At 41.2% G+C, this 14,083-nt stretch overlaps 1 protein-coding gene across 1 annotated transcript; it reads left to right on the top strand.

The window, feature by feature from the left end:
* Positions 1-315: 315 nt before the first annotated feature.
* Positions 316-6,255, top strand: cibar1 (CBY1 interacting BAR domain containing 1). Its single transcript, XM_068728550.1, has 9 exons — positions 316-440; positions 880-1,114; positions 1,244-1,312; positions 2,424-2,525; positions 2,783-2,827; positions 3,419-3,523; positions 3,695-3,808; positions 4,835-4,954; positions 5,873-6,255. The coding sequence occupies exons 1-9, from the start codon at positions 412-414 to the stop codon at positions 5,993-5,995; spliced, it is 942 nt and encodes a 313-aa protein (XP_068584651.1). The 5' UTR covers positions 316-411; the 3' UTR covers positions 5,996-6,255.
* Positions 6,256-14,083: the final 7,828 nt, after the last annotated feature.

Below are 14,083 nucleotides of genomic sequence, written 5' to 3'. Positions count from 1 at the left end.
ATCTTTACTCTGTTATTATAATTGTATATATTGTGTATTGACATGTGCATTTTTTGTATTATATTAAGATTTTTACTGTAACCTATTGCTGCTCTTGCAACAAAATAATTTCCCCTCGCGGGATCAATAAAGTTACTATCTATCTATCTATCTTATATATATGTGCTAAGAAAATACTCAGGTTAATTAAAGATCTGATGAATAAGGAAAAAGATGACAGATAGATAAATAAACGGCTCAATTTCCCAGAAGCCAGTGCTCAAGCGGAAACGCCGGGGACTCCATGGAAACGGGAGACTGGCGTGCTAGCTTGGGAGAGACATAGCATAGTTAGCTTGCTCGCGCTAAATCTGCGTCCAGATAGGCTTGCCTGAACCCTGAACACATTTCATTTACTGCCTTTCTGCAAAGATGAGCCGTACACCCGATGCAAGAGCGAGGTAAGGGACACACTAAGTCAAAGGAATTCCTCATTTAACGCCAGCGAGTTGTAGGGGAACTAGACAAACCCGCAGATGTTAGCTAGCTCTCAGTCAACTTGTGCTTTCATTATTTACAGATATAACCAGGAACAAGTTACCTGCTCATCAGTAACGTTACGTGTAAACACAAGACGCCTTCAGCGTTAGTGAATGATAACATTGTGATCCCCAAACTGACTTCTGACTCTGTCAGCCACAAACAGCTAAAACCGTTTATAATCCTCAAAATAAAGCTCAAATGCAAGCGTTACCTTTTGTAAGATGACATTTTCTATAACGGAAACTAACGCCAGCTGTTACTAAATAAATGGTTTTTACAGTACTAACACATCCTCAAGATGTTTTTGTGATCGATGGGCTGCTACAAGAAAAACACAATATAATCTCTTCTCTCCAGGGACAACCAGACGAGAAAGATCCAGGAAAACATCACCAATGTGGAGAAACATTTTGGGGAGATGTGCCAACTGTTTGCCGCCTATGTCCGTAAAACAGCCAGACTACGAGACAAGTCGGATGTCCTGGTTCGGGAAATCGGCGTGTATGCAGACACAGAAACGCCGCACCTGAAGAGAGGTATGAAGCAGTTTGCTGACCACCTGGCCAAGATTCAAGACTACCGCCAAGCTGAGGTAAAACTGCTGCATTTTAGCTCCCGCTGCTTTGACTTCATTCATCATTTTATATTCTCATCTCACAGTCTAAATGTGTTGGGTAAGACAGAAAAAAAACCCTGATGTAAACTTATATTTGCCTTACAGGTGGAAAGACTTGAAGCCAAAGTCATAGAGCCATTAAAAAGCTATGGAGCTGTAGTGAAGCGTAAAAGGGTAAGTGTTGCTGTGAACTGCAGCCATGTTGACGTCTACACTGATTCTTAAGTAAGCCAAATGACGCCGACAGCTTTAACCATGTTCCAGTTACAATTATCGTTAAATTAGTGCAATGGGTCCTCAAAGAGAAACTTGTTTCATAACTAGTTTACTGTGAATGGTTGTAAGGCAAAAGTCTTTGAATATATTAACATCTGTGTAACTGATGTTACCTATCTGTCTTATTCTTCCTTGTTGAGACGTAATATTTTAAACACAGTTATACAGAAACGCAGGTATGCATTTCAGGTATGCTGAAATGTCGTCAGAGAATGGACATTGCCTCAAAGATGGTGAAATTGTTCACCATGTCTGCCTTGGCCTTTCTCCATATAGCGTATCTTACTTGTGTTTCAAGTGTGTTCTAAATTATTGCAGCTTTTTTTTTTTTTTTTTAAATAGCCTACATGTTTCAAGATGTAATGTGTTCTGGCCTACAAGGATGAGAATAGGGGCTTAGGGGCAACTTTACTGTCAGTGTTATTACCACTGCATGGCCACATGGGGGCAGTGTTGATTTAATGATAACTTCCAACTTCTTTGCAGCGTTGACAGTATCTCCCCCTCAGCATTTTGTTTTAGGATTAAAATAAATGTTCTGCATTAAAGAATACATGACCTCTCATACTATGTTGCCATAGATTTTAAAATAAGTCACGTTGCCTCGTGTTGTCAGGTCACCCGCTGTTGCAAAGTGCTATCAAAAGATTGCCTCTTTTTCAAGTCATCTTTTTGTTAAAACTCAAATACTTTCAAACTGCAGATTAACCAGAATTTAAAATATGTGTCAAAACCACACACTTTTTAGTGTGCTTAAAGAAAACACTGCACTTTGCAACTGATTGTGACTGGTCATTGTATAGGCAAAAAAACATTACCAACTGTATCAGAGCAAAGATAACACAAAAAACCTGCACAACAGGGTGTAGTTGAGGTCTCGATCTGGAAACACTGAGCTATACCAAATGTTTGTTTGATTATGTCCTGAAACAAATATATAAATAATTGACTATCATTGTTCATTGTCATAATGAAGACTTTGTCCTTGTGTGCTTGTGCATCCATGCAGGAGGATCTGAAGGCGACTCAGAGCGCCAGAGACAGAGAAGCCAAACAGATGGCTCAGCTTGAACGGACCAGACAGAGGAACCCCTCAGACCGGCAGATTATTGTATCCTTGCTCTAATATCAAACAGACAAGTAACTTTTCTTTCTTACAACAACCACCTGTATGCTGTTTGCAACATCTTGAGCATAGCTTTATTCCTGGTTAATTATAGATATTGATTAATATTGCAGCAGAGAAATAAACTTGGATCCATTTTGAATGTTTATCTTGTCTAGTTCGAAACGGTTTTACTTTACAGTATCTTCTCATCCGTTTCATGAAAGCTCATATTTTGGATGTTTCCTTGACCAAGCTTTCAGTCTCAGGTGTGTCCCATGTTATTTGTGCATCTCATCCCTGGTGATGTATGACTACAAAGATAAAAACACATTTCTATTGAAATGGAGGTGTAACAAATCAACAGAAATGACTCTTTATTAGATGTGAAGCACGCCATGGAAATTACTTGAAACTCACTCACAAACTTAGAAACTCCATGGAGTTTGTCCATTGTCACACCAGTTATACACATACACAACCTGCAGCACTTATGGGAAATAAAAGTAATAGCAGCAGCTTATTTTATATTGCTCAGATGTTTTTCAGGTGTGTAGTTAAGGTGTTAAATTGCATGCATGATACACACATGTCAAAACTGAAGAAGCTATTGTTTCCCCCTTCCTGTTTAAAGAGCATGTGTCAGTATTTGAAGGGCTTATAGAGATAGGTGGCGCATGTGGGACTGTGAAACTTATGATACTGCAGCTCTGCTGTTGGATGCTATTGGCCTGGGTATCAATTATTAATTTTCTAATTGAGTAAATCAACAAGCATAAAGGGATACTGTTGAATTTCTATGTTAATAAATGGTTGTTCTCAAAAACGTTAGCCATAACCTCTTGTGTTGGTCTGATATGTTTTGTAGTATGTTGTATATTAATTTGTTTGCCCATCAGGCTGAAAGTGAGCTCCAGAGAGCAACCATGGATGCCACACGGACCACCAGGCAGCTGGAGGAGACCATAGATGAGTTTGAGAAGCAGAAGATCCGGGACATCAAGGTATGCTGCTCTAAGCTTTCTATCTGTACATATCTGAAGAAGTGACATTTTTTTGTCATGTCAGAACTCTTTTTCATGTCTTGTGGCCTCCATGTAATTGTGATTTATTTAAATAGTGCTGAAGCCTACTCAGTACTTTATTATTATTATCCATGTCTTTCCCCTTTATAGAAAATCTTTGGTGAGTTTGTGACAGTGGAGATGTCGTTCCATGCCAAGGCCTTGGAGGTGTACACCTTGGCCTACCAGAGCATTCAAAGTGTGGATGAGGAGGAGGACCTGGAGGTAGGCTGACTCTCCACTTAAGCTTCACCGGCATTAGTGTGTTTATGCACAGGAAATGTTTGAAGATGTGAATTTAGGTGTAGTTATTGACCTCCCATAATGTGTCACAGACAAACACAGAAAAGGACGTACATGTATATTTAAATGTGCTCATGTACTAGACATGAAAGCTGACTGAGCGTCATGTACACCCTCTGCTGTGCACTTGATTAACCTGATGGTTATATTTAACAGGTCCAAGCTATCATGATCAAATTCAGCCTTTACTCAACGACTCATTGCTCATGTGTACTCTATAGTCCACACCCTCAAACTCATGTGGTAACTTTGAAGAAACCTGCGGTGAACTCTTCACAATTCAGAGTCACAGCGAGCTACTTTCTTCTGTTTACAATTTGGTTTGAGACGTTTGCTATTGCTATTTTAAGAGACAAAGCTTGTAGTGAGAAAACAAAGGATCAATGATTCAGTGAGCAAGGTTCCTCCTGCAGTTGGCCTTGTGCTATTTTCCTCCACCCCTTGCCATCTCATCTGTGTGTTTTGCACTGAATCATCTCCCTTCCATTCATACTGAAGCGAAACTCCTAACCCAGATGAGGCTGTTTTTCAATGACTCATAGTACAAAGCATGGGAGATTTAATCATCTGAAAAAGGCACAATGACAGGCATGAAGATAATCCTGATTGAGAGTTCTAGTGGAATTTATTTCTGGTGTGGTTTAAATGGCAGTTTGCTGTGTTATCAGAGGCATACCTGTTGAACTGCTTTGTTTATGTGCGATTAAAGACAGACTGCCAGTTGTCGGTTTGCTGGATTATTCATTTTATTTATGCTACAAGTATTGCGTTAAATCCCTTAACTAACAATGTGCACTCAGTATGTGAAGGCTAGGCCATTTTACATTCAGTTATTATCTTGCATTATGTTCAGTGAGACACATTAAGATTACTGATAAGTGTGTGTAGGCAATGCTTCAATTCTCCTGTTTCTCTTTGGAAAAACGTAGCGCCTACTGTCTTTGACAGGTGTTCAGGAGCTCGCTGCACCCCCCTGACTACCAGTCACGCTTAGACATAGTGCGAGCTAATTCCAAAACCTCCCTCGATCGGACCGGGTCCTTCCTGAGTACATCAGGGACCTTACAGGTAAGATACAGACAGTGCATAGATGCTCCGATATAATAATTAGAATTTCCCCAGAAGATCCTTGTTTCTGTTATGACATTGGTATTTTATCTTTGAATTTGGCAGTTGTGTAAATTTCCTTCTTCCTTTTTCAAACTAAGTAGTCTATTATTTGAGCACCAGTTGAGACTGGTGCTCAAATAACTAATGTCTGAATCAGTTGTGCCAAAGTGTACACGCAGCATTACTTCAGCCATCATTCAGCTTAAATCTCCACACACACCATCGCATGCCAGTAACATCATGCATTTTCCCCCAGCATCTTAACCGTGGCACTGCAATTACTTGTGACTTTAATAGGATTGCCGTGTAAAATGTCTGGGCAGCTAGTCTTCATCATTTGATATCTTTGAAGATCTGTTGTCTTTAGGTCTCACAGGGTGTGTTCAGATGTCGTATCTAGAGATGTCAAGATTGCAGCTTGCAGAGGCAGATTGCAGTTCGCACGTCATTAGAATGCATCTTGCGCCACAACTCAAGATCATGCTTAGGTTTGATTTTATCTGTCGGAATCTGCAATCTCTGCTAAATAACAAACACAGAAGCAGTCAGGTACACAGCACAGCTAGAACAGTGGATTGCAGACCCCCTGAAACTCCAGAGGAAAACTGACAAAGCACATCGAGAAAGTCTTGTTCTTAGATTATACTCATGCCATGATATGAACCTGGCAGTCCTTCAACATGAGACATTTCTGTTCTTATAGTATTACACTACAAATATAGACAAATATAACGTGAGGAATTTGATGCATATTGGGGCGTGTTCACACACGTACCTGTGTTGTCCCGAGTGAAAGAGAAATGTTGGGGAGAAAACCGGAAGTACCATTTGGGCTTAATGACTACCTGCTAAGTGACTGTTTATTTGTCGTCACAGCAACAAAGAGCCTCCAGTCGGCAGACAAGAAGAGATGAGGAGGAAGAGGACGACGACGAAGAGGATGAAGATGAATCGGAGGAGGAGGAAGACGAAGAGGAAGACACAGATGACGAACATTAACTTTTTGTCTCATTTTGTGTTTGTCGGTATGGAACAAAAAAGGATACCTAAAGGTATATTACTGTGTCATTGCCAAAATCACCACACAGGTGGTCTGAGCAGTATTGTAGTGTTGTAGCTGTGTGATGCTTTGTAAGAGAACATGTTGTCCTTTACTAACATGTGTCTTTAACATTCCAGCCAATTATTGTCTTACATATTTTTTATATAAAATATTCCGAAATGTACATTACATATTGTACTGGAACTACCATTGCATTCTATTGCACCATGTTATTCATCTTATAAATTAAAAAAAGAAAAATCCCATTCTGTGTTGTTCCAGTGAATTACCGTTCTACAATAAGTACATGGTGTACCCTCACTCACTTTGCATAGAAATGGCCGCAGAGAGTTTGATTGTTATGTTAGAAATTATGTGAATCAGCCTAAGTGACAGTAGTTACGTGACGAGCGCCGTTGATAGTGACTCATCTTTTCCACAGAAATGCTAAAGTTGTACAAATGAAGCTGGAGACATTTTGCACCATTCTGTCTGTTTATCAGGATATATGCGTGTGTGTGGTACAGTATGTGTTGTCTGCCACAGTGGAGGCTGATGGCTCCTGTGTCTGTCTTGCATGAGTCACTCAACACATTTATTATTCCTCATCTGTCCAAATACTGAACATGTTTCTGCCCTTGGATTTGTACATACGTACAAACGCACACATATCATATGTTTATTTCATGTTTGCAAAGAAACCATATACACACATGTACACACCTGTACAAACAGTATTCATGGAGCGGCCATGCAAGCAACAAAAAGATTTTTGATACAACACAAGTGAGGGTGACCAAAACCTCCCTTACAGCGGCACTGATTATCTCGTCGACTGTGAGATAAAAGCTGCGTAGGTGTTGTGTCATCAGCCCTCTGTGCGACGGCACCTTAATGCATATAAAGGTTAATGTGTATGCAAATACAGTCCCACTGACGCACTCACGTACCAGTTTTACTTTGGTGTACTGTGGATCTGAATGGCCCGTGTTGCAATGAGTCATCACCAATAAAAGTATGTGTTTGTGTGAGTCAGAGAGCTTTTCCAATTGCAGATAAACCTAAAGGCTCCACTCCCTGATCACAGAGCAGAAGAATAGACGGCGACAGGCGAGAGAAAAGGGTCTGAAAGAAAAGAACGCGTCATGTGAGGCTAAAAGTAAGACCAATCTCCGTGTTAGCCAACAGTCAAAGGTACAAAGGAGGCAAGAGTTAGTTATGAGTCATTGACTGTAAAAAGAAAGAAAGGGTAGGAAACAAACAAGGATACCCATGCAAAGAACCAGATGTGTAGAGAAAGGAGGAGTACAGGGAGGAAGAGGGACAGTTGAGAGAGGTAGGTCATCACCCCAAAACCTTATCGTTGACTGTGACTCATTGCCCCTCAGCGTCATGCCACTCCCATCAACTCCAACACCCACAGCACACGTCAACCGCTGCACAGCCTCATGCAGCTGCTTTCATAATATGAAAGCAGCATGTTTCCCTCGAGCCTCAAGCCGCTGATCCTACATTGCTAGAAGGCGTCTCGTTTGCCACAAGTTTTTCTTTTGACATCAAACTAAATTGCTAGTTTCTTCAAATACGGTTCTGCAGATGACTTACAAAAGTACCAATAAATGCAACTATTGGCACATGGAATCCCTACAATAAAATCCCCCTTGGGATTGAAAAAGCCTTTTAATTGCTGTGCCAGTTATTGTGGTTGTTCACTCCCCTTAAGTCACCACCAGAGGGTAATGTTTAAAGCATTTCTTACATGGGCTCCTTTTTAGGGGAAACTGAGATATGAAGACATTGTGTTCTTTTCAACCTGTAGGTAGCCGCAGTAAAATTGTGTGTGTGTGTGTGTGTGTGTGTGTGTGTGTGTGTGTGTGTGTGTGTGTGTGTGTGTGTGTGTGTGTGTGTGTGTATGTGTGTGTGTCACCTGTTATCGGTTACCTCTCGAGAGAAGCAGACTGATTGCATTTTGAAAGCCACAAAAGAGAGCTTTGAACTGTTGAGACAAAAACATCCGGATATGTATTTTAAGCATTTAAAACTTGACTGAATCATTCCGGCCTCCACCCTCATGAGAGTGGATTTTTATGCAAACAATAACACACGTAAACTGACTGAGGCTGGGTTGAGTCTACCACTACATGCAAGTGGTTCAGTCCTTATCCATATTCAAGTCAAAAGCAACCATATCAGTGCTAGTAGGAGCCATTATTTGTGTCTACTTTGTCTAAAATTTGATATTCCAATCTTAGAATCTGATACAGGTATAGCGACATGTCTTGGTGTGACATTTCAAGTACACACCATTCCATATTTTCCTCCACCTACAGCTGCAAACAGTCTCTTGTGTGGATGCATAGGGGGATGATTCATAGATCAAACCTAATGGAGCCAGTATCTATGGCTGCAGAATCCTATGATTGGCTCTCTTATAGATCTGGCTCACATAGAGGTAAGGATTCCCTCCTCTCCCCCTCTGACTCAACTGCAGTCTTCCCCAGTGATGAGCATGCATCAGTGTGTGTGTGTGTGTGTGTGTGTGTGTGTGTGTGTGTGTGTGTGTGTGTGTGTGTGTGTGTGTCTGTGTGTGTGTGTGTGTGTGTGTTTGAATAAAGGAGAAAAGGCATGAAAGTGAGTGTTTGTGTGAACATAATTCTGAAATCATATTTGTGCAGGCATACTTTGCCAAAGGAAATATCATGTTTGTGTTTGTGTAGATGTATATGTGACAATATATGCTGATGTTAATATATGTGCATGCGTGCCAAGGAGTCCTACAGTACAGTTGTTTGGAATATTAAATACAGTGCCGTGCTGGCGGCTGTTATAAAATCGAGAGGCAGCATAGCTGGAGTGTGACTCACACACTGACTCACTGACAGCGCTGCCATGGTGCGTGTATGTTTCTCTGCATGTGTGTGTGTCTCACACACTCTGTGGTTCCTCTGGCAAACTCACTGTGTGTTGCTGGTGTTCTAAGAACTCTGAACCCTGTCACAATCCCTGGATTTCACACCAGCAAACAAGGTTACATACAAGTGTGTATGAGTGAATGTGTGTGTGTCTTCATTCCTGCAACAACATATGTGTTGTGCATGTGCAGTGGTCCAGCAAAATATCTTCACACTGCGCTGACAGCTCCCAGCACATTTAATTTAACAGAGCAATGTTTCGATGCCTGTGAGATCTTTGTAAGGCATTGTCGAATAAATCATCACAAAGCAGAACAAGCAATACATAATGTGTATACATACAGTGTATATATATATATATATATATATATATATATATATATATAATGGTTATAATGCAAGCCAATCTACTCTCAGACTGGACCAATCAGAGCGGAGCTGTGTCTGGTACTACCATACAGGGCACAAAACAGTCATGTATGGAAAAAAAAAAGCCCCAAAAAAAACATAACAATGATCAAACTACTACTACTAAAAATAGTTCATCAAACAAATTGAAAACTAGAAAATTATAATATATTACTCACAAAAGCCAATACAAACTAACAACAGGGAAATAAACAAACAATTTAGGATTTAAATACAAAGTGGGATACATTAACAGATATTAACTCCTTGGAAAGAAGGCAAATATTCCATTAAAATTTGTAAAAGAGAAGTAAGATCTGTTAATCAGACTTATGTCAAATGTTATAAGACATCTACAAACAAGGCTTAAGATAAAAAAAATCTAAACATAAACCCTTAGGTGATGTTAAGGGTAAATATATAGAATTCCTCTCTCCTCAGAAGGATGTTATTGATGACTGTGTGTGTGTGTGTGTGTGTGTGTGTGTGTGTGTGTGTGTGTGTAAGCTAGATTGCATGTTTTACAGAAGTTAAGACAGGAGACCTCAAGCTGCTCTGGAATGTCTTGCCAACATGTATACAACAACCGCTCATCCTCCCATTTACCTGATTTATGCGCCAACACGAAAGGCAGTGTACCTGTTGTCAAGGGTAGTAAGTCATAACAGTTATTGTACAGTATCCGTCCCACATTCCAGGATCACAGGTACAAACGTAAATCAAGGTCACAGGTACAAACGTAAATCAAGGGATGCCTGTGCTTTAAACAAGCGTACAGTACTGTAAATCTGTATGTGTCTTGGTGTGTGTCAGCGTTGTGCTCTGCTACAGTATATCATCTGATGGGGATAAAGCAGAAAGTGACTTCTTATTTACTTTCCGATGCCTGATAGTGGCGTCATATATCCTTCACAAAATAAAAGACTGAGAAAAAAACAGCCATGCATGTAAAAAGGGTTATTTATCCAGATAGAGTTTGCCTTACTGTATCGTTATAATATATAGTGTTTCTGAGAGCATGTGCATCTCTCGAATACAAGTGTATTTCGTGTGTCATAAGTCACGTTTACGGTGTGTGTTGTGCTAGGTGTTGGACCTGATATCCAGCTTTGGCTTCATACTTTTACCTGCCATTCTATTCCGCCCCATGGCTGTTGTTAATGATGTCGAAATCATCCACTTTCAAAGGAATGGGACGGGGGGGAGACAGAGAGAGAGAGAGAGAGAGAGAGAGAGAGAGAGAGAGAGAGAGAGAGAGAGAGAGAAAGAGAGAACACGCTTGCGTCTGTGTATTACACAAGAGGCTTATCAGACAGAGCTGTGCTGTGATCAGTGGGGGAGGCCTTGGCTCAGGAGCTCACTGTCGCCTCAGCCTTGGCGTGTAGCTCTGTGTGTGCATGTTTCTGTGTTTGCCTTTTTTGTTTTTAAATCGAGCCCGTGCCTGTCATCAGCCAGCGGCCTGGTATCAGTGGGTCATTGTGAGTTTGAGTTTGTGTGTGTGTGTGTGTGTGTGTGTGCGTGTGTCAGGTTCCTGCCAGGTGAGCAGCGAGTGTGTTTACAGTTGATCAACCACTTCCTAGTATAACACTACACTCCTATCAGCCTTTTCTATATCTCTGCTACAGTCCATTAGAATATTAAACTATTATTATTATGAACCTTAACTCCATAAACAGTTTCTGAACCTTGGCCACAGATTAATTGACCTTTAGCTAAACCCTGCCACCTGCTGCTATCCGTCAAGCTATCAGAGCTGCCATGGAGCCCAAACTGCCACTAACTGCAATCCCTGAATAAATATTATCTAATCTTTGAGAAATGGAAAAGTGATTTCAGAGAGAAGCAGACAGATGGGTCTACACTATAGAAGTGAACCACCACATCACCTGGCAATCCAGACAGCATACAGTGAAATTAAGGAAGGACATGTTCCTCTTTATTCACTGCTACAGTCATTAAAAAGCAAAAGCAGCATGTGATAACGTTCAGTATACTCTCAGTAGCTAGAGTAGCATAAAAGTGCTAACTCTAGTTAATGATGCACTAGCTCCACAGACACGTACATCTCGTTTAACCAGGTCTGGGTGAAAATCCACAACACCAGCCTGAAAATAAAGAAAATCTGAAACGATTGCATGAGAGTTTATGCTGCTACACTATGATTGGCCAGTCTGCATTGAAGGGCAGTACTTAGCGAAAGATCAATACAGATGCAAAGTCTCGCCCCTTCTGGTGGACCACCATGGGACTTGATTTCCGAAAAAATATATATACAACAGTGAGAGACAACATTTCTTTTATCCCGCCCATGATTTACACACTGATAAAAAGAGTCACTGGATAAAACACATCAGGTAAGATAAAGTTACATTTGTTATTGCTATTCAGTATTGCTGAAAAGAGTCACTTCAGCTCCATTTTGCTACCTGCTCTTTCCTTTGCATTTGTCTCAAAATGTATATTCAAATTAGGCTTGATTGCAGCCACCTACTCAGTAATGGATCATCAAACACTCTACAAACACAGGGCAGAAGCTGCTACAGTTCGCATGTAAGTCATGATTTACAAGAAAGTGTGAAGTGGCTGAATGTGGACATCGGGTCTGTCCTCTTGCATAACAAAGACCGCTCTCTCCTTCCACATTCTAAAAAATCTGAGTGTTTCCCTCGAACACCGCACACAACCCTTCTTGTCCTCACGTTCTCCTCCAGCTGAAAAATAAAGTGAAACCAAAGACAGAATGTGACATGAGAAGCTGTCAGGCCCAGCTCGGGTCAACCACGGGGGGTCAAAGCTATGTCTGGAACTACAGAGTCACTGAGTGATGCGTTAAGTGTCTCTCAGGGACACTATAGTGCATGACAGCATGGAGAAAAGGGAGGACAGTGTGTGTGTGTGTGTGTGTGTGTGTGTGTGTGTGTGTGTGTGTGTCTGTGTGTGTGTGTGCGCATTTACGATTCCTCCAACGTTGAGAAGAGTCCATGAGGCAAGCTAGTCCCTTGAGAACATCTCATCTGCTTGTAGACTTTCCTGAACTCCCCATGCCGCCTTACTGAGCATCAAACATGTGAAAACGCAGGCAGGAAGCCCGTCTTTTGAAACAATACACGACATCACAGGATATCATAGGAGCATCACAAAATTACAAACAGGGAATAAGACACAGAGGTTCTCGCAAACAGCCACAAGATGACACGAAAAAATGTGTGAATGTATAAACAAATGCTTTCACACACACACACACACACACACACACACACACACACACACACACACACAGCAACAGTGGCTATAAGACAGCCTGGGAACAGCTATCCACTAATGAGGTCTATCCCATGAGGATTTGGTACTGCACAGAGGAATGCAGGCCCTCCGCTCTCATGACTGACCTGCCCTGACACACACACACACACACACACACACACACAAACACATGCAGATGGAGCTACTTTACTGTCCGAGAGCTGCCCTCTCACACATGAATGAGAATTGATAGAAGGCATCCAAGAATAGGACACTTGTAATTTGGTAGGTACTGCATTCGAAACGAACATAACAAGCACACTGGGGAATTTGACACTAATTTGAGACGAGGGCGGGTAGAGGCAGGAAGAAGGGGGGAACAGGCTGAGAAAACAGAATAAGACGGAGGAATAAATAAACAAGGGCACAGAAGGGTCAGAGAGAGAAAGCAACGCAGAGAGAGTGACACTGAGTTATGAAGATATGAATCTCTGAGTTTTATTTGCGCTCAACATTTGCTCTCGAGATTGGCTCGTGGTTTGAATGTGAGAGCCAACTTCAGTGAGTTTACTAGAACAGATTTGGTGTCTGAAGCAGACAGACCCCATCGCTGGTGGCCTGTTGGCGGTGCCTGCTGCTAGTCGATAGACGGACAGCATGGGTGTCCGTCTCAGTCACGACTCTCTCAGAGAACACACAAGTTCTTAACTCGGTAGTGAAAGTAGAAGTTTGAGATTATTTTACAAGTGTGTTTTGAAACGTCTTTGAAAATCCAGTGCACCAGAGATGCATGGCCAATTCGAACCATTTGGAGTGAGTACATCATTCGAAAGTACACAAACTCTACTAAACAACACAAAATTTTGGTGCTTAGATATCGAGATTTAAAAACATTATTCATAGTAGAAACCACTATGGATTTTGTGTTTACAGTTTCTAATATTGTCTTGTGATATGTTTGGATTATTTTATAGAGCTCAGACTGTGCATAAAAGGATATACTGGTGCAACAAGACCTAGAGCGTACAGTCATGCAAGCAGCTCTGTGAGGCTGTTTTTAGGCACGAGCTCAGAGGGACACTACTAACACGCTGATATTCTCGCCAAACTTGGTAGTTTGGCTACACAGGTTAAATTAGAAGTCAAGAGCCATGGCGTCAGTCATCCTTGACTCAGACTTCATTTTTAAATCCTGCATAAAAAGGGGACCAACACAGCTTTCTTTCATTTCAGTAATATTGCAAAGGCTGTTCCTTTCCCAAAAAGATGCCAAAACACTAGATTACTGTAATGCTCTCTTCAAAGGTCTACCAAAACAATCCATCGACAAATTACAATTAACTCAGAACTCTGCTGTCAGGCTTTTAACTAGAACAAGACAGAGAGAGCACATCACCCCAGTTTTAGCTAATCTGCACTGGCTCCCAGTGTCTTTTAGGATTTATCTTGAAGTTCTTTTACTTGTTTACAAGGCTCTTAACA

This window comes from Cebidichthys violaceus, unplaced genomic scaffold, assembly GCF_023349555.1.
Source record: "Cebidichthys violaceus isolate CVI_PGR_0920_01 unplaced genomic scaffold, fCebVio1.0.p SCAF_42, whole genome shotgun sequence".
Lineage (NCBI taxonomy): Eukaryota > Metazoa > Chordata > Actinopteri > Perciformes > Stichaeidae > Cebidichthys > Cebidichthys violaceus.
Note: the sequence above shows the minus strand (reverse complement) of the source record. Positions and strands in the feature narration are given on the sequence as shown.

What these genes read in the sequence shown, in the direction of transcription:
- cibar1 (XM_068728550.1), top strand. Translation starts at nt 412, where the DNA reads ATGAGCCGTACACCCGATGCAAGAGCGAG. An exon ending in AAGACTACCGCCAAGCTGAG is followed by an intron (nt 1,115 to 1,243) that starts GTAAAACTGCTG and finishes TTTGCCTTACAG; the next exon opens with GTGGAAAGACTTGAAGCCAA. An exon ending in TGCATCTCATCCCTGGTGAT is followed by an intron (nt 2,828 to 3,418) that starts GTATGACTACAA and finishes TTTGCCCATCAG; the next exon opens with GCTGAAAGTGAGCTCCAGAG.